The sequence below is a fragment of the Corylus avellana genome, chromosome 1, assembly GCF_965113065.1.
Source record: "Corylus avellana chromosome 1, dhCorAvel1.hap1.2, whole genome shotgun sequence".
Lineage (NCBI taxonomy): Eukaryota > Viridiplantae > Streptophyta > Magnoliopsida > Fagales > Betulaceae > Corylus > Corylus avellana.
In genome coordinates, this window is record NC_142490.1 from 21,526,188 (window position 1) to 21,543,441 (window position 17,254).

General features: G+C 36.1%; 1 protein-coding gene and 1 pseudogene across 1 annotated transcript; one reads left to right on the plus strand and one right to left on the minus strand.

Moving 5' to 3' along the window:
• Positions 1 to 5,178: 5,178 nt before the first annotated feature.
• LOC132169442 (cation/H(+) antiporter 15 pseudogene) lies at positions 5,179 to 8,665 on the minus strand (annotated as a pseudogene).
• A 3,507-nt stretch (positions 8,666 to 12,172) lies between these two features.
• On the plus strand, positions 12,173 to 16,545 carry LOC132171040 (uncharacterized protein ycf23). The gene is made up of 9 exons (XM_059582245.2): positions 12,173 to 12,436; positions 12,877 to 12,942; positions 13,472 to 13,546; positions 13,986 to 14,048; positions 14,203 to 14,262; positions 14,793 to 14,882; positions 14,956 to 15,063; positions 15,617 to 15,739; positions 16,276 to 16,545. Exons 1-9 carry the CDS (start codon positions 12,236 to 12,238, stop codon positions 16,405 to 16,407), a joined length of 918 nt encoding a protein of 305 aa, XP_059438228.2. The 5' UTR covers positions 12,173 to 12,235; the 3' UTR covers positions 16,408 to 16,545.
• The last annotated feature ends 709 nt before the right edge of the window (positions 16,546 to 17,254 follow it).

Below are 17,254 nucleotides of genomic sequence, written 5' to 3' on the forward strand. Positions count from 1 at the left end.
ATAATGATGTCGTTCCTTTGTTTTTTTTCGTGTTATTAAAAAAAGGAAAAAAAAAAAAAAGGGGGTGGGGGGGGGGGGGTGAAATTTGCCACTCATGCGGCCTATCTTTCGGCCTTTTGTTAGCCCAATTTTTGATCTTTGTGCCTAGACCCATTTACGGCACATAGTTGGCCCAATTATTTGGTTTTTACTGATGGTCATGTTATAGACCTATACCTATGTTTGGTCCCTTATTGACTCATCTTTCGGCCTTTGTGGTATTGTTAATGACCCAAGCCCAGCTTTTGTGGAATTTTGTGAAGACTCAGATCCATTTAAGGCCCATAATTTGCCTCATTTCAGCCATTTGTTAGCTCTCTTTTTGGCCCCAAATTTTTGGCTTATTGTTAAAGGCCCATCTCCAACCACCATCAACTCCAGTCGCTACCGAATGTTGCCACCGACTCCAGTGAATTTTAGACCACCATCTCAGGCTTCCATCACCGACTGCTATTAACTCTGACAAGAAAAAAAAATTAAAATTCAAGCTTAATTACAGAATATTTCATCTTGAGGTTGAGGGGAGATGTTAGACTATATCACAAGATTTGATTTTTGATATTTGATTATATTCAAATCTGATTAGATTTGATTGTAATCTCCTACCTTTGAGGTAATTAGCTTTGATTGTATTCAAATTTGATATTATCTACATATATATCTAAATTATTCTCACATACCACACTTCTCTTATAAATAGGATCTTTATGTATTGTAAATTCCATCAACCAATAAGAGCAAAATACAGCTATTTAGACTTTATTATGTTGACTTAAGTTATAACCCAAACCACTTAAAATTCTTGTATTTGTTTTGTTTTGTTTTATTTACACTATCTTTATCTTTTCTTTAACTTATGGCATGGTTCATCTCACCTTTCGTAGAGGTTGTAGTGTATCTCTGTTTAACATGTCATTTTTACATATTTGTGTGTTTTTATTATATATATATATATATATATATATATATATATATATATATATATATATAGCCTTGATTTTGAATTGAAATTGGTAGATATATGTCAAATTAATGGATACATTTGATCTTGATGGGAAAAATATAAATTAAAAATAAAAAATAAAAAAACCCTGTCCTTGGACAAAACCCACCATTGCCCTTATGCATTTCCAACCGGCCAGTCACCATCACATAACACCATTTCCTTTCCGCTCCGCGCAGACCTCAGAACACCCATCATTCGATATGAGTTACGGTCACCTTGTATTGGGGTGCCAGTATACTATGACAGTATAACTGGTATGTTTACGATGCCTTGTAGTGGGGCTACTTGTATATTTGATGCAGCCTGACTTGGTGGGTTGCAGAAAAGAACAATAATAAAATTTGCAGAAAAGAACAATAATAAAATAATGGATAAATAATTTTATATCTTAATTCTATCAAAGACTTAAGAATTCTTCTAAAAACAATAAATTCAACTTTGAGTATTCTCATTAATAAGACCCAATAATAAACATAAACCGGTTTTTCTGGAGGCTATAAGCATATATTTATAGATCCCTAAAACCCAAAACCTAATAAAATACAAAATAAAGATTCACAAAACCCTAAACCTAATAAAACATGAAATAAAGACGGTTTAAATAAAATAAAGCTACGGCGGCCGTCCGGACGGCCACGACTTAAGACCACAAAAAACAGCAAAATAACATAGGCGTCCGGACTTGCGGCAGGTGAGCTCCAGACGAGGACTTTCAGGTTAGGCCTGTCCGGGCGGGCTGCAGATGAGGCATTCCAATCTACATGCATCAATGTTATAGATCACCTATAATAGGGTTCCGATATGATAAGATAATCTCAACCATATAAGGGTTAGTATATGGGTATGATGATATGATGTGATGAGGCTGTGGTGATAACATAAATGAGATGTGTAAAAATGTTTTGTTTTAAATTCACAATAAGTTTATGACTGTCATGAATTATGCACTGTTTTATAAAATTGGTACTTTGCATTCTCTTTTTATTTTATTTTTTCTAATTGAATAAGGAAAAATGATTATAGTGGAGGATCCTTCTCACTCTTGATTCAAAAGAAAAAAGAGAACGGGTGATCAAAAACCGAAAGAGAGGTGGGAAATGAAATAGAAAGAAAGTAGCGAAAATTAGGAGATGATATGGGATCGAAATGAAAGAATGCATTGCTCCAGAATGTAACAATTACGTATGAACTTCCACGTACGAGGTTATTGTTTGGGAAATAAACAAGCTAGCTAGGTTTGTTGTTGGTATATATATTATGATCCCTAACATAAGTATTAATGCTTTTGTTTTCTCTCTTTTTATTTGGGAAATGAAATGAAGCCAAAAAAAAAAAAAACATGCATGAATGCATGAACTCTGCATCAGTCATCAGACCTGACCTCCTTTAAGATAAGACCATATTCCATCGCTGGGTCCTTTAAGATATATATATATATATGTCCACAATATTCTTAATTAATATTATCCTCATGCATGCATGCTACACATGCACCATGCCTTTCCAAATGTCCAATATCCTACTGCGTGCTATAATCAAATATTGTTAGAATGTTACGGCCTTTCATAACGAGGAATGAATAATCAACAAGAACGATAGATTTGTGGTAGGATAATTCGAGGAATCCTTGGCCTCCTAATTTTAGAGTAATTCGAAAAACCCCAAACCTCCCAAAACAACTATTAAAGTTGAATATTAAATTTCTCATATACTTATTCATAGCATCACCTCTTTAAATAGAGGATTCATAACATATTACATAAGAGAACTAGGGCTGAATCAGCAGAGACTTATTAAAATAATATCATAACCCTAATACAGCTAAGGATAGCCACTTATGCTAACATAATATAAACCTAATATATAAAATTAATACGACTAGCCTAATATGGAAAGGCTAGTAGGTAACATAGAACACATGATCCCGCAACATTGCCACGTGATCCAGATGATTCGATTGCCACTTTTTAAACTTTAAGATAAGATCGAAAATGCATGAATGTTTTGATCACAATCTTAGTTGCATCTGTTGTAGATGACTCGAATTGTCAAGACTCTTGGTGGGCCCTAGCTGTATTGAAAGTCTTGTGATTCAAGACTTGCTCTCTCACGTGTTCTCCTTATTCCAAATTGGTTTTGGATTTGTCTTCAAGTTTGACCGGTACTTTTTACCACGTCAGTAAATTTATTGACTTGGCATTTTCACCATGTTAAAAAATTTTGACGTGGTAAAACTGGAACATCAAAAAAAAAAAAAAAAAAAAAAATTGACGTTTCAGTTTGACACGTCAGAAATTTTTGACGTTTTAAAATTGACACGTCAGAAACTTGGATTTTTTGACACCCGCATTTTTAACCTTTGACACACGTCAAAAATGATACGTTCAAAAATGGTTTCTGACGTGTTAGTATCATTGACACGTCAAAAATCAATGGTCAAAAAATAAATGTATTTTTGTAGTGGTATGTATTCCTTTGTTGACTTATTTTGGACTTTGTTGTCCAACTTGGATTTGGATTCCTTACCTCCAACAACCAACTTTGAGTGCTATATAAAGGAATTGAACCTTTGTGTTTTATGTGTCCCAAAAACGTCAACATTAGTGAAGCACCAAAAGAGGGGAGAAAAACATATGTGAACGTGAGAGAGAATTTGAGAGAGATTAAAAGTGTGTGCAAGGGCAGCAAGAGTAGAAGAAAAGAGAATTTGAGAGAGAAAAATAGAGATTAGCCATCATCTGTTCAAGCAAAATAAGAGTTTGTACATCTGTCTTTTGTATTATATTTTAGGAATAATCAGATTTGGGTGTATTGGGACTTTGGGATCTGAGTGATTTTCTCTCTATTATTCTTGTTTATTTTTTGATAGTGGATTTTCTCCGGGTCATCTCCGCCAGTAGATGTAAGCTTGTTAAGCTAAACCACTTAAATTTTGGTGTCGTGTGTGATTTGATTGCCTTATCTTTGTTGTTCAACATACTTCTTATTTTTCCGCATCTTACAGGTCTTGAGTAATAGGATTAATTTCCTAACCACATCTGTAATCATTTTCATGTCCATTTTTATAGTTTCATTTCAAAGAATACAAGGGTTTGTTTTAATTTTAATTTTTACTTTGCATAATTCCTCTAAGAATTTATGCAATTCTCCTTTTTTAAGTTCATTGGCATTCTAGACAGTGTAATCTTTCTTTCTTTTTCCCTGAATAATACATAGGGAAAGGACACTGTTATCTACTCTCTTGTTCTAATTATATTCCCTGGCCAGTACATGAATAGTATTGGAAATGTGGCACGTCGGTGATGATGGCAGAACTACTTATGATGCTTAAGTTATTGAAGGAGAACTTGAGAATATGCATAAGCAAAGTGTAGGCAAGAAAATATGCAAAAACTAGCGTACATATTGTTAGCATATAATAAGGGATTTAATTTTAGATATTTGATTGTATTTAAATCTGATACCATCTTCATATTTGTATTATTCTTACCAACCACAATTCTCCTATATTTAGGAGCTTTATGTATTGTAAATTTTATCAAGGCATTAGAGCAAAATGTAAATATTTAGCCTTTATCCACGTAAGTCATAAACCAAACCACCTAAAATTCTTGTGTTTGTTTTGTTTTATTTTCACTATTTTATCTTTTCTTTCACATATGACATGCTTCATCTCACCTTTCATAGAGGTTGTTCGTCCTTAATTGGTAAGTGAGCTTGATAAAGTAAGTGCCAACGGTAATGAAGAGTAATTCTAGAAGTTCTTATTGTGTCACTCCAAAAATGAAGTGTCTTTTAAAATTATCATTTAATCAAAATTCAATAACGATCAATCACAATTGTTCAATGGTAATTTTAAGAGTCACATTATTCTTAGAGTGAAACAAGAAGAATTTTTAGCATTACTCAAGCATGAGGGCCACATGGAGGGCAGTGTATCTCTGTTTAACATGTCATTTTTACATATTTGTGTGTGTTTATATATATATATATATATATATATATATATATAGCTTATTTTATAGTCTTGATTTTGAAATGAAATTAGTTGATATATGTCAAATTAATGGATATGATCTTGATGGAAATAAATAAATAAAACTAGCCTTTGACAAAACGTACATGCACCCGCCTTATGCAGTTCCAATCGGCCAGTCACCATCAGATAACACCATTCCCTTTCCGCTTTTCGAAGACCTCAGAACACCCATCATCCTCTGCCGCAGCCCGAAACGGTCTCGCCTGGATTCTTCCGACATGCCCCCACTTGAACCGTACTGTTGCACCACAAGAACCGACGCCTGCAAAGCAAAGGTTGAAGACATCAACACATCCCCTACCACCCCTAGCTCCGGGCAGTCACTCCATTCCGACAGTCCCGACAGCAGTGGCGACACCTTTCCGGTCCCTTTTCCGACTATATACAAGTCATAGCTATTATCCATTGCACTTATCGCCGACACAGTCTCCTCCCCATTGTTCACCACCTTTTCCAAGTACATTATCGACTCCTCGCTTGCCGACTTGAATCTAAACTCGTTTATGTAGTCCTCGTCGATAGTTTCCTTGTCGTTTTCCGCTGTGTCCAACGACAATATCCGATGCCCTTCGACGTCGTTTACAGGCTCCATGTGCTCGACTGCATCCTCGTCCGGAAGGAATCGCACCACGGTGAGGCTGATTCCGGGATGCCCCGCCATCCTCCACGCGTAAGCCAGAGCCTCACGGTCGTCACCGCCGCCAATGAAGAGCATGCAAAAGCGGCGCTTAACGCTAATGTCTGCCGCCGCTAGTCCGCGGTCGATAAAGATTCCGACAGAGCACGGCGCATTGGCTAAAACGTTGAGGTTTATGTCTCTGTAGGCGACATTCTCGTCCTCCATCCGACCGCCCACGGTCAGGTGCTTGTGAAATGGGAGGAGAATGAGGGAGACACGCTTGTCCTGAGCCACGCTGCAAATGTCCTCGTGCATTGTGCTGTATAGGGACATGGCTGTGAGGGGTTGGACGGTGACGAGGTGGTTGTCCCTCTCGAAGGCCTCGAAGGCGTTGATGATGAGGTTAGAGTCGGCCTGCGCACGGCTAGGGTTGTGGGCGCCAGACTTGCGGCGGGAGTGGACGATTAGCATGGCGGAGGCGCGGCCAGTGAGCTCGACAAGGTGGAGGGCGAAGATTGTAATAGGAGAAAGTTTGGTGGCGTGGGAGACTTGAAGGAGGCTGATTATGCCGGACACATTGGCGGTGGTGTAGACGCAGGCGAGGACTCGGAGTTCGGTATCCGGCTTTTGTCTTTGTATAGTCCTCAGCCTGTACTGCTTCAAACCCTTTCTGTGCTTGTAGATGGCAGACATGATGGGGGCGACCACAATTGTCATTGCCACAATTGCAACCACCATCACTGTGAACTGTTGGTCGTTCAAAATCTGCATATATATATATATATAAGCAAATGATATTAATTCATGAGTAAAACATTAATAAATTTAATTATTTTTTTCCCCTCTTTCTTTCATTGGGCAAATATATATATGAAGGTTTTTAAAGAAAAAGGAAAAACAAAATCTTAATAATCTTTTGCCCTATTATTGGATGATACTAATTACTATAAGAAATCCCCCTTACAAAGATGGCAAAAGGGTTGGAAGGGCATATATACAACTTAACTCTATATTGGTGTCTTAAACTAATTGAAAAATAGAAGGGTTTGCACTTCGACCTCCAAATTACGACTCACTGCATCTTTGACTGATAAACTACCAAAATATTTCGAGTTATACCTAGAGTTAGATTTGGTCGTTAGTTTGGATGGAAATTTTAACATGTGCCAATCAGGTGCACATAAATGTTTATTCTACAAAAAATACAGTGAGTAGAGAAGAAGAAAAAAATGATAAAAACTATTCCTCTCAGTGGGAGTGATTACAAGTACCATTCCAGAAGAAGACACATGGAGTGGCCGCACGACCACCCTAGGAGAAGATAGGTGGTGGCATAGAGCACTCTCCCAAGAGAAAACTATGGGTGGCCACCCTAGGAGAAGGCAAGGGGTGGTCGTAAGAGAAGACAAGGGTGATTGCATGCCCGCCCAAGGAGAAGAGAGGAGGGTAAGGAGAAAATTGTAGGTCACTGTGCAGCCAACTCCAAGAGAAAATAGTGCATGCACAGTCAACCAAAATAAGATAGGTTGTGGTTGTGGTTGTGCGACCACGTCCATTATTTTCTCTTGGGTGTAGCCACTCCCTCTCTTCTCTTAAGGTGGTCATGCAGCCATCCTGTGACGTCCCACATTGCCTGGACATGAAAAATATGATGTGTTTATATGGAATATACTCTCTCTAAATGGTATGAGGCATTTTGGAGGTAAACCCAATAATAAAAACCGTGCGGACTTGACCCAAAGCGGACAATATCATATCACTTGGAGTAGGGATGTTACTCATCCCCTATCTTGTCTTGATGTGGCAGCTAGCGCATGCAGTCGCTCATTGTTTCTCTTTAGGGTGGTTGTGTGTAGACAAGAGAAGACAAGTAGTGGTCGTGACCGCTCCCTCTCTCCTCTCGGGAGGCCGCACAAGTACTCTTTGCTAATAACACCCAACATAGATTGAGAGAATGTTAAGTACCTTTTTGTTCCACCCAGTATTGAGGATAACAAGTGCCAAGATGCCTTTGGTGTTCATAAGTACTCCAAGAGCCGCACCATCTCGAAGTGGCATTTTAAATAAAATGCAGATGATGAGAGAGCTCAAAATCTTCGCCATGAAAGCAAAGCATATAACCAGCATCACAAAGTACCATGTCGTGTCCCTCGAAATATTATTGAAATCAATTTTTATCCCCCAACTCACAAAGAAGAAGGGCAACATAATCCCCGACACAAAGTCATCTAGCCTGTCCAAAAGCACATCCCCAAACTCCCCATTCGGCATGATAAGCCCAAACACAAAAGCTCCTACAATGGACTGCGCACCCAATAAATCGGTGATGCATGCGCACATTAACGCCCCAGCCAACACGAAGCACAAATGGTACTCGCTATAATTGTCCTTCTCCGATTCGATGCGGATTATCCTTTCAAGAAACGGACGGACCGCTAAAAAGCAGATTAATACGAAGGCAACGACGCCGGTTAATGATTGAGGAGTAGTTTTCATGCCGACACCTGTTAAAATATAAATATAATGATTAAAATTCATCTCTTCTTATCAACTTAAGCTTTTAAGTTAAGTACTGGTGATTCACCTGTTGGTATCAATATTGCAATGAGAACCCATGTGTATATGTCGTTGAGCATGGCCACCGACATGGCAATTCTCCCTATATCGGAGTGGAGAAGCTTGAGGTCGGTGAGGATGTGCGTAAGCACTGGGAAGCCGGTGACGGTGAGCGCAGCGGCCCAAAAAAGGCAACCCATTTTCGGGGTGATGTGACTGGAGCGGTATTGCAGTAGGAAAAACAAGCCCACTCCTAAAAGGAATGGGATGAGAATTCCGGTGATGGCGATGCCCATCACCCTTTTCCTGGGCCGGAGGATTGCACTGAGGTCCATCTCTAAGCCGGTGAGGAATACGTAGAAAAGGAGGCCTAAGTTTGCCATCGTCTCAACAACCATTATGCTCCTTTTTGGGAAGACGTTTTGGAAAACTTCTAACTGCCCTAGTGCTGATGGACCAACGGTAAAACCAGCCTACATGAAATTGAGAAATCTTCTTTTTGTCAGTCTAAGTAATATATATATATATATATATATATATATATATATATATATATAAAATAAAATAAAAATTACTGCTAAAAAAATATAAAAATTACTATGCAATTGGGATGACGTGCCAGTAAAAATTAGCTCTTAATTTTTCTGTTTTACAGAGAGAAATGCTACAAACACTCTCAAGTGCACACTTTCTAATTAACGTGTATGTTAGTGAAAATCACCAATAAATTTTGATAGATCACTATTGAATTTTGGATCTAATGATAATTTTTAATGTCATGTCAGTAAGTGTGAACTTGGAAGTGTGTAATATTTCTCTTTTATTTTCACGGTCAGATGATCTCAATTGTATAGCAATCTACCAAGAGGATAACTTCTATAAGGAGGTGGTATAATAATCAGGTGTTTTTCAATCCACTAAGATGCCGGAGAAAGAAAGAGAGGGAGGGAGAGGGAAAAATGAGGGTTTTTGTGATTTTGGGAGAAAGAGTTTTTAATCAAATGTTTTGCATCTTATTTTAGTTGGTGTAATAATCCTAATTGTCAAATGTTCATTGGTGGGCACAAAGGAGGTGATTTACACAACCTCCTTATAAAAGTTATCCGCATCTACTAAATAGCATTACTCATGTACAAAAATATCTTAGGAAAAAATTCACTTACCCTTTATATTAATTTGAGATTTATGCAATCATACCCTTAAAGTTTGAAAAAGTTGTAATAAAAGGTTTTTATGTTTAAAAGTTTTGCAATGCCACTCATACGGTTAGGATTTAAGGTTAAATCAAATGGTAAATAGGTAAAATGTTCCTTATACTCCTATAAATCTTACAAAATACAAAATCACTCTAATTAAATAATTTAAAAAATGGGTATTTCGAGTATTTAACATCTTCCGTTAGGATTTAAAAGATGACATTGCAAAAATATTAAACATAAGAACCCAACATTTCAACTTTTTGAACTTTAACGTTATGATTGCAAAAATGTCTAAATATCATAGGACTAATTAATCCCAATATCTTATTTGGAGAAGATGCACAACTCAGTCACAACCATTGTGTTTTCATTTTTTTTTAAAAAAAAAACATGTAATAATTAGAAATGATATTATGCACAAGAGTATATATATATATAGGATAATGAAATTAATGGTATATATAAGCATGGAATTAATTGAAAAATGTAAAAATGTACTGACCAGAATCTCAGCAATGAGAGGAGGCTGGTGGAGGGGTTTGAGGAGGTAGAAGAAAAGACGAGTGACGAAAAGAATGATGGAAAGCTGTGTGAAGAAGAGAGGGAGTGATTCGATGAGGGCGTCTTGGGCTTTCCAGAAATCATTGTTGGTGAGAGACAGTCCTGTCATATTGTAACAGATCGCCATTTTTTTTCCTTGAGGCATTTTTCTTCCTCTTGTTCTTCCTCCTAGCTAGTCCTTTCACCTGAGCTAGAGATGCCGCCGCTGCTGTCACCACCGCCAACGGCCTGGGAAATACGGGAAAGAGAGAGAGAGAGAGAGGAGGGAATGATGGAAGCGGAGAAGAATACCCACAAAAAGAGAGAATTAAGACATCTTTTGACAAAACAAAAACAAAGCAGTTCAGTCAAAATGCTTGGTTGTCCTTTCTATTTTGGGAGGCAATCCCTCTTGTGCCGTTGGGAGGCAATCCCACTAGCTAGTTGGATTTTTTTTTTGGAAGAAAGTTCTCGATGTAACTTTTAAAATTATTATTGAATTTGTGATAACTTTTTTTTAGTATTACACGTCATGTCATCAAACTTCGAATGTTATGTAGGTTATTGTATTCAGACAGAGTTTTCCTTTCGACTTGATCAGAAGAACTTTCTTACGATCTCGAAAGGGCATAAATTAGAGACAAGATATTGTAAAAATTATTGGAAAAAAAGTTGTTCTTGCCTTCTTCGATTTCCATATAAAAATATATATGGAGCACTTAGCATCTTAATTAACTTAAGAGATATAGGTCTTAACAGAAGAAGGGGTTCACTAGTACTGTACCTGCTATATAGTTTTAATTCTTCTTCAACTGACGAAAATAATGAACGCATAAACAGTTATTTCGTTTAATTCCAGAACTTATTATAATTTTAGAATTTGGACCTACGTAGTTTTTTCAACGGTCCAGATTTAATGCCAAGTTTTTCATGAGAAAGAAAAAAAGCGATTAAAATTAAATTTGGACCTTTAAAAAAAAATACATGAGATCTTTTAAATAAAATGGAGATAAACTATTTAATGGTTAAAGTTAAATTTTATATCTAATGGTGTATATGTCATGACACTATGTATGCCATTAAATACAACAAATAAAATCATAACCGTAAAACTGATCTATGTCCATTTTACTTAAAAGGGAGAAGATCCTTTTAACAACATAAGTTCCTAGGAAGAGTAGTTATTTTATTATCAAAATTTAATATTGTTGTATTTTTTTATTTTTTATTTTTTGCAATTATATCCATGATGACACATTAACACATGACAAATATGATGTCACTGACATCATTTATACGATTAGATACAACAACATTAAGTTCAGGTCATGAAATTGCTCGAATTGACATCCCGTCAAATTTTCTAAAACATAAAATTTTCAAATTTTAAAATATAAGCCATCCATTATATCTAACGGTCCAAACAAGTGCAGAGATTTGTGTGTTACCCAGACAAGTAATTTTAGTTTTCTACGTGACAAACCCACTTGCCTCAGTAACACACATCTGCATTAATTTGTTTGCACGGTTAAATGTAATGGAAGGCTCAAATTTTAAAATTTGGAAATTTAATATTTTAAAAAGTCTGAAATGATCCGAATCCAAATGTCCTATATGTATTTCAAGTGAAATTGAGAAAATCTGAATCCAAAGAAAAAAAAAATTCCATTAATCAATTGAGGTTTACTCAAATAAATGGAAAATTTCACTTACCCCCTATACTTTCGCACTTTTTGCAGACACTCTTCCATTGTTCAAAACCTCTCACTTTGGTGTATCAAACTTTTGTTTCCTTTCAAACACCCTCCTACCGTTAGCTTTTGACCTTTCTACCCCTAAATTTTTTTTTAAAAAAAATTATTTTTAATAAAAAAGTAAGGGCACGATTGTAATTTTCCACCCTTTCCGTTAGGATTTAACAGAAAATCTTAACGGTAGGGGCAAAGTGAAAAAAAAAAAAAAAAAAAAAAAAAAAAAAAAAACGAAAGTTAGATACATCAAAGTGAGGTTTTGAACAATAAAAAGGTGTCTGTAAAAAGCACGAAAGTATAGGTGATAATTCAACTTTCCCTTCAAATAAATCTCAATTCGTCCAAATGGGGTCATTTTGGGCCTTTTCAAGGTATACAAATGACTTGGGAAACTAAAAACCAAAATATCTTTTCAGAGAGCTGCCACCTCCCCTTATCTCTTACCTCCAAACTGCATCATCCTCACCCAGAGAGAGTGAAAGAACCATGCATTCCTCAATCTGCATGCCCATTTCACCATCTTCCCACACTCTTTTGAAATCCAACAACAACCGTTTTCTGGGTGACCATCTTTCTTCAACACCATCTTTACCTCTCAGAAGAAGACCCTCTCTAGCTACCAGAGCCCTTCTATCAACTACCAAAGAAGCAGTCCTGAAGGATTTTCATGAACGAAGAGCTCTCAAGGTACTTTTCAGACCCACTTCCCATTTTCTGTAATCATTTTTTTTTTTTTTCTATTTCTCCTATGCTTGGATCCTGGGGAAGAGTAACAATTTTTTGTTCTCCTATGCTTAGTTTAAGGTAAGATTTTGTTTCTGTTTTTGTTTTTGTTTTTTTTTTTTCGATTTTCACTGCAATCATACAGGGGGAGAGATTTGATGCTATTGCTTAAACTCAGTTATTAATTCTTTTGTTTTTCTAATTTCCTTTTTTCTCTGTGTTTTCTTTTTCTTTATTATGTCTCTTTAATGGGCTAGAGAAGGAGCTTTCTCTGCTTTCCAAATGCAATGTTGCATAATTCCAGAGAATTTTAGATTTTCACAGTTTTATAATCCTCTAATTAAGAGAACTTTAATTCAATTGCAAATTGCACCACTGTATGTACTTAATCGTGTCGTTTACAGATTATCTCAGGATTGCAGAATTTCAATAAAGACAATGTTGCTTCAGTTGTTAATGCAGCAGAGAAGGTAGGTTTGAAGTTACCTTCTAGATTATCCTAAGTCACAAATTTAAGATTAATTAACAATTGATGAAATATGTTGTACTGTAAGCAATTTTCAAGCATTTCATGAGGTTGATTTAATCATTTAATTAGTATTGTAGTACTTTTTTTCTTCTTCAATATTTTGGTTTTTCATATATTGTAAGAACTACATCACAGTTGTTCAAGTTGTCTATGCATGGACAATTAAAAGAAATTGATTGTAAACCACATTACTTGCCATTGTAGTAGAAGCTAGTAATTGCCTTAAAACTTTGCTATTTTTCTTACAAGCAAAATTTGGTGAATAGTTCTCTCAGCAGTTGACTCTTTACTTAATCTGTAGCAGTGCTTTGTGCATATGTGCTTTAACTTTGCTATTTCTCTAACATCAAGATATTAATTTGCTTCTTTACCAGAGTGCAATTTGCATACTGTTTTTTTTGTTTCCTTTTGTTGAACGTCACTGACCTTCCAAACCTATAGCTCACATTATCATGTCATCATACCTACAGGGGGGAGCAACTCATGTGGATATAGCTTGTGACCCAGAGTTAGTGAAGCTTGCCATCAGTTTAACTTCTCTCCCGGTAAATTCATATTCTCCAAACAGCATTTTTGATCATTTGCTTTCATATTGTACATTCAAGGAAGAGATTCTAATTATTTTCGGTAATTGCATATTTGCTTGTACTTTGTGGCACAGAAATGTATCTTGATAAACAACAATTTTAGATCAATAACAGGAGAGAGGTGAGGGAAAAAATAAATAAATAAATTATAAAAAAAAAAAAAAAAAAAAAAAAAAAGGCGCAGAACTAAAGTGAAGAAGACCGGAACTCCATATGATGTGTTTAAGCTTCAAAACTTGAGTGTTCTGTGATTTATGATGAATCAATATATCATCAGCAACCCCATTAAACCAAGCATCATTACTTTTTGTTGAGAAGATGCTAATGGACTCATAAATATGTTGAAAATTTTATAGCAGTTTTATTTTTGTGAACTGGATATGCATTCCCTTTGCAGGTATGTGTTTCTTCCGTGGATCCAGAAGCATTTCCAGCTGCTGTTGAAGCAGGAGCACTAATGGTTTGACCACAAACTTGTTACTTAAATTTTGTATTTGAGCCCATAAGTTTGAATTCTTGTGTTAGTGCCTCTTCACTGGAGTGCTACAAGAATTGAGAAGAATATTACAAACCACATCGTTAAATTGTATTGATAAAGCTGATGGTACGTGCAGGTTGAGATTGGAAACTATGATTCATTCTATGAGATGGGAGTGGTTTTCACTCCAGAGCAGGTATAAAATTGAATAATTCCCCACAAATAAATTTAACTAGAAACACCCCAAAATTAGAGTACATTCTGCAGTGTGTCTGTCAATTTGCTAATGCGAATAGATGTTAGAGATTGAGAAACCTTAAACTAGAAACTAAGTAGACATAGACTTCTATCTTAAAATGAAAAATGAATAAAAATTGAAATACATCATTTTTATGCATGGACAAGGGTATGTCATACATACACTTGGATTGTGTTCATGTAGAGAGGGTGACTTCAAAGTTTTTAATGGTGTTGAATTTTAGTGTAAACATACAACTGAGAACAATTTGGAAAGTTTCCTTAATGGGTTGCCAATTACTCCATATGGGGCTCTATGCAACTCTTAACTAAGAAAATTCATGACTTTTAAGAAAACTTCATCAAATTTTTCATTAATTCTCAAAGGAATCTGATCTGCATGTGTCAGTTCATTTGGATTCCTACTGTTAAAGGAGGCTGTCACGGTTTCTTTTTTTTTTTCACCTGCTGAGTGGTTTTCTTTTGCAGATATTGAATCTAACAAAGGAGACTAAGAGGATTCTTCCATCTGTGACCTTATCAGTAACTGTGCCTCACACACTAAGCCTACCCGATCAGGTTACAAGCGGTACTTGTGCTAAAAAGGTGTCACCATATGTTTGATTGATCTTAGTATCTTAATAACCTACAGGTCAAGCTTGCAGAGAATCTGGAACAGGAAGGTGTTGACATTATTCAAACGGAAGGAGGGAAAAGTTCTTATCCTTCAAAATCTGGTGTTCTCGGTTTGATTGAGAAGGTAGCACAAACTAATCTTACAGTAATCTCTTTTTCTACATAGTGTTTTTCCAAGTTAGTGCTATACTGAATCCAGGTCTGGAGAATGAACACTTGAAAGTAGCAAAATTGAAAAATGACTCACTAAACAGCATAATACATCTTCTGAACATATCAGGGTTTTGGGCCCAAATTGTTCTTCTGCATCATCAACAAGCATCCATTAACATGTCAAAAGTGCTTCACAAAGTACTTGCTCCACATAGTTCCTGATGCTTTGTACATGCATTTTGTTCTCAAATTACAATGCAGGACAGTCGGTTTGAACTTTTATCCGTGCTTGAAGTAAATCTTAATCGGCTGTCTAACTGCAGGTGTCGTTGTCTAAATTTGCTTCAGTGTAAATAAGTTGTCTGTAATGGAGCTGGGATGAAGATTAATGTTTTTAAAACTTAATAGGCATAACTTCTAGGTCTTCTTGGAAGTTCAAATTGAAAAGAGAGACCTAGGTTTAATTGTGAAATAATCTCATTGATATTAACTAATGAGTTTGCTTGGGATATTGGTAATTATAGGCCACACCAACATTAGCAGCTGCATATTCTATTTCAAGGGCTGTCAAGATTCCTGTAATGTGTTCATCTGGACTGAGTGCAGTTACAGCACCAATGGCCATCACAGCGGGGGCTGCGGGTGTGGTATGTACACATGCCTCATTGTTTTATTTCTAAATAGAGTAATGCTAAAAGTCCTTTTCATGTCTTCCTAATATCTCTCTAAATCTGATGTGGCTTTTAAAATCAACATTCGATGAAAATTCAATGATAATTTTAAAGTAATATCAGTTTTGGAGGGACACGAGGAACATAAGGATGGCTTCTAGCATTACTATTCTAGATGATAGTAATACACGTGTCAAAATCTTATGCTAAATGCACATGTGTAAAACTTTTAAGGCTGCTGTTTTTTTTTTTTTTTTTTGGTTGAGATTAAGGGTTTGTTTGGATGTGCGTTTGAGGGGCTTAAAAGTACGTTCAACACTCAAAAAAATCTATTTTAAGAAAAAGTATCCATTTGGTAAAAAAACATTGAAAGCGCTTTTAAGGATCCAAAAAGCACTTTTGATAAAAGCTTAAAAATGAAGTTTTTGCCAAAAAAATATTTTTTGACTTAAAAACTCTATTTCTTAAACACAATCCCAAATATGTTCTAACTAATATTGTTATGAATGCAGGGTGTGGGTTCAGCAGTGAACAAGCTTAATGACGTGGTTGCAATGATTGCAGCGGTTAGAAGTATCGCCAATTCATTAGAGGCATCAGCCGGTAGACACAGCACATTTGCAGAGAGAGCTTTGAAAATGTGATTTATAGATTTTTCGTGTTCATTATAGGAATAAAATTGCTTAGATTGTCAATGTTTCCAGCAGAACATATGCATAATATTGGAATCCCTTCCACAAGAACAATTGACATAATAGCCATTTTCTTTCTGTTTTTCCTTTTCCCCATCATCATTTCAACCATACCAGTTCTAGTTGCAGAATGCATAAATCTTGCATGTCCCATAAGCATATCAAGCCGCAAACTCCCCACCCATCTGGCCAAGTTGTTTGAGTAGTCTGAGACCTATTCGGGTAGATAGCGGGTAGATAGCCCCATAAGGGATGTGAGATAGCCCCATAAGGGATTCTCTCACAGTTGCCTCTCTGGAGGGTAGCAGTAGCGAAAAATAATTTAATAATTTACGGTTCTAGTTGCAGAATGCATAAATCATACTTGTCCTAGAAGCATATCAAGCCTCAAACTATCCACCAGTCCAATCAGGCATTTGAGTAGTTGCAGACCTTGAGTAAGTTATGGCAATTGCCGCATAAAGAGCTCTCTCACAATTGCTTTTTCAGTGTGTGGGAAAGGGGCAAAAAATAATTTACACAAACAGAAAATGAAAACAATTTAACGTCTCCTTAAGGTTACTTTTTTTTAATCAATTGAAAATATTTCACGTTAACTAATATTTACGCCGCATCATACACTAAAAAATAGAAAAAACGTTTTTCATAAAATATTTTCCGCTGAAATTTGGGGCTAGGAAAACACAACTATGGACAAAGTGGATGGTAGCAATTTCCACACAAATATACACGGAAAGAGACTCATTCTTTAGCCATCAAGCAAGAGCACACCATCATTCTAGGGGGATAACAAAATTGG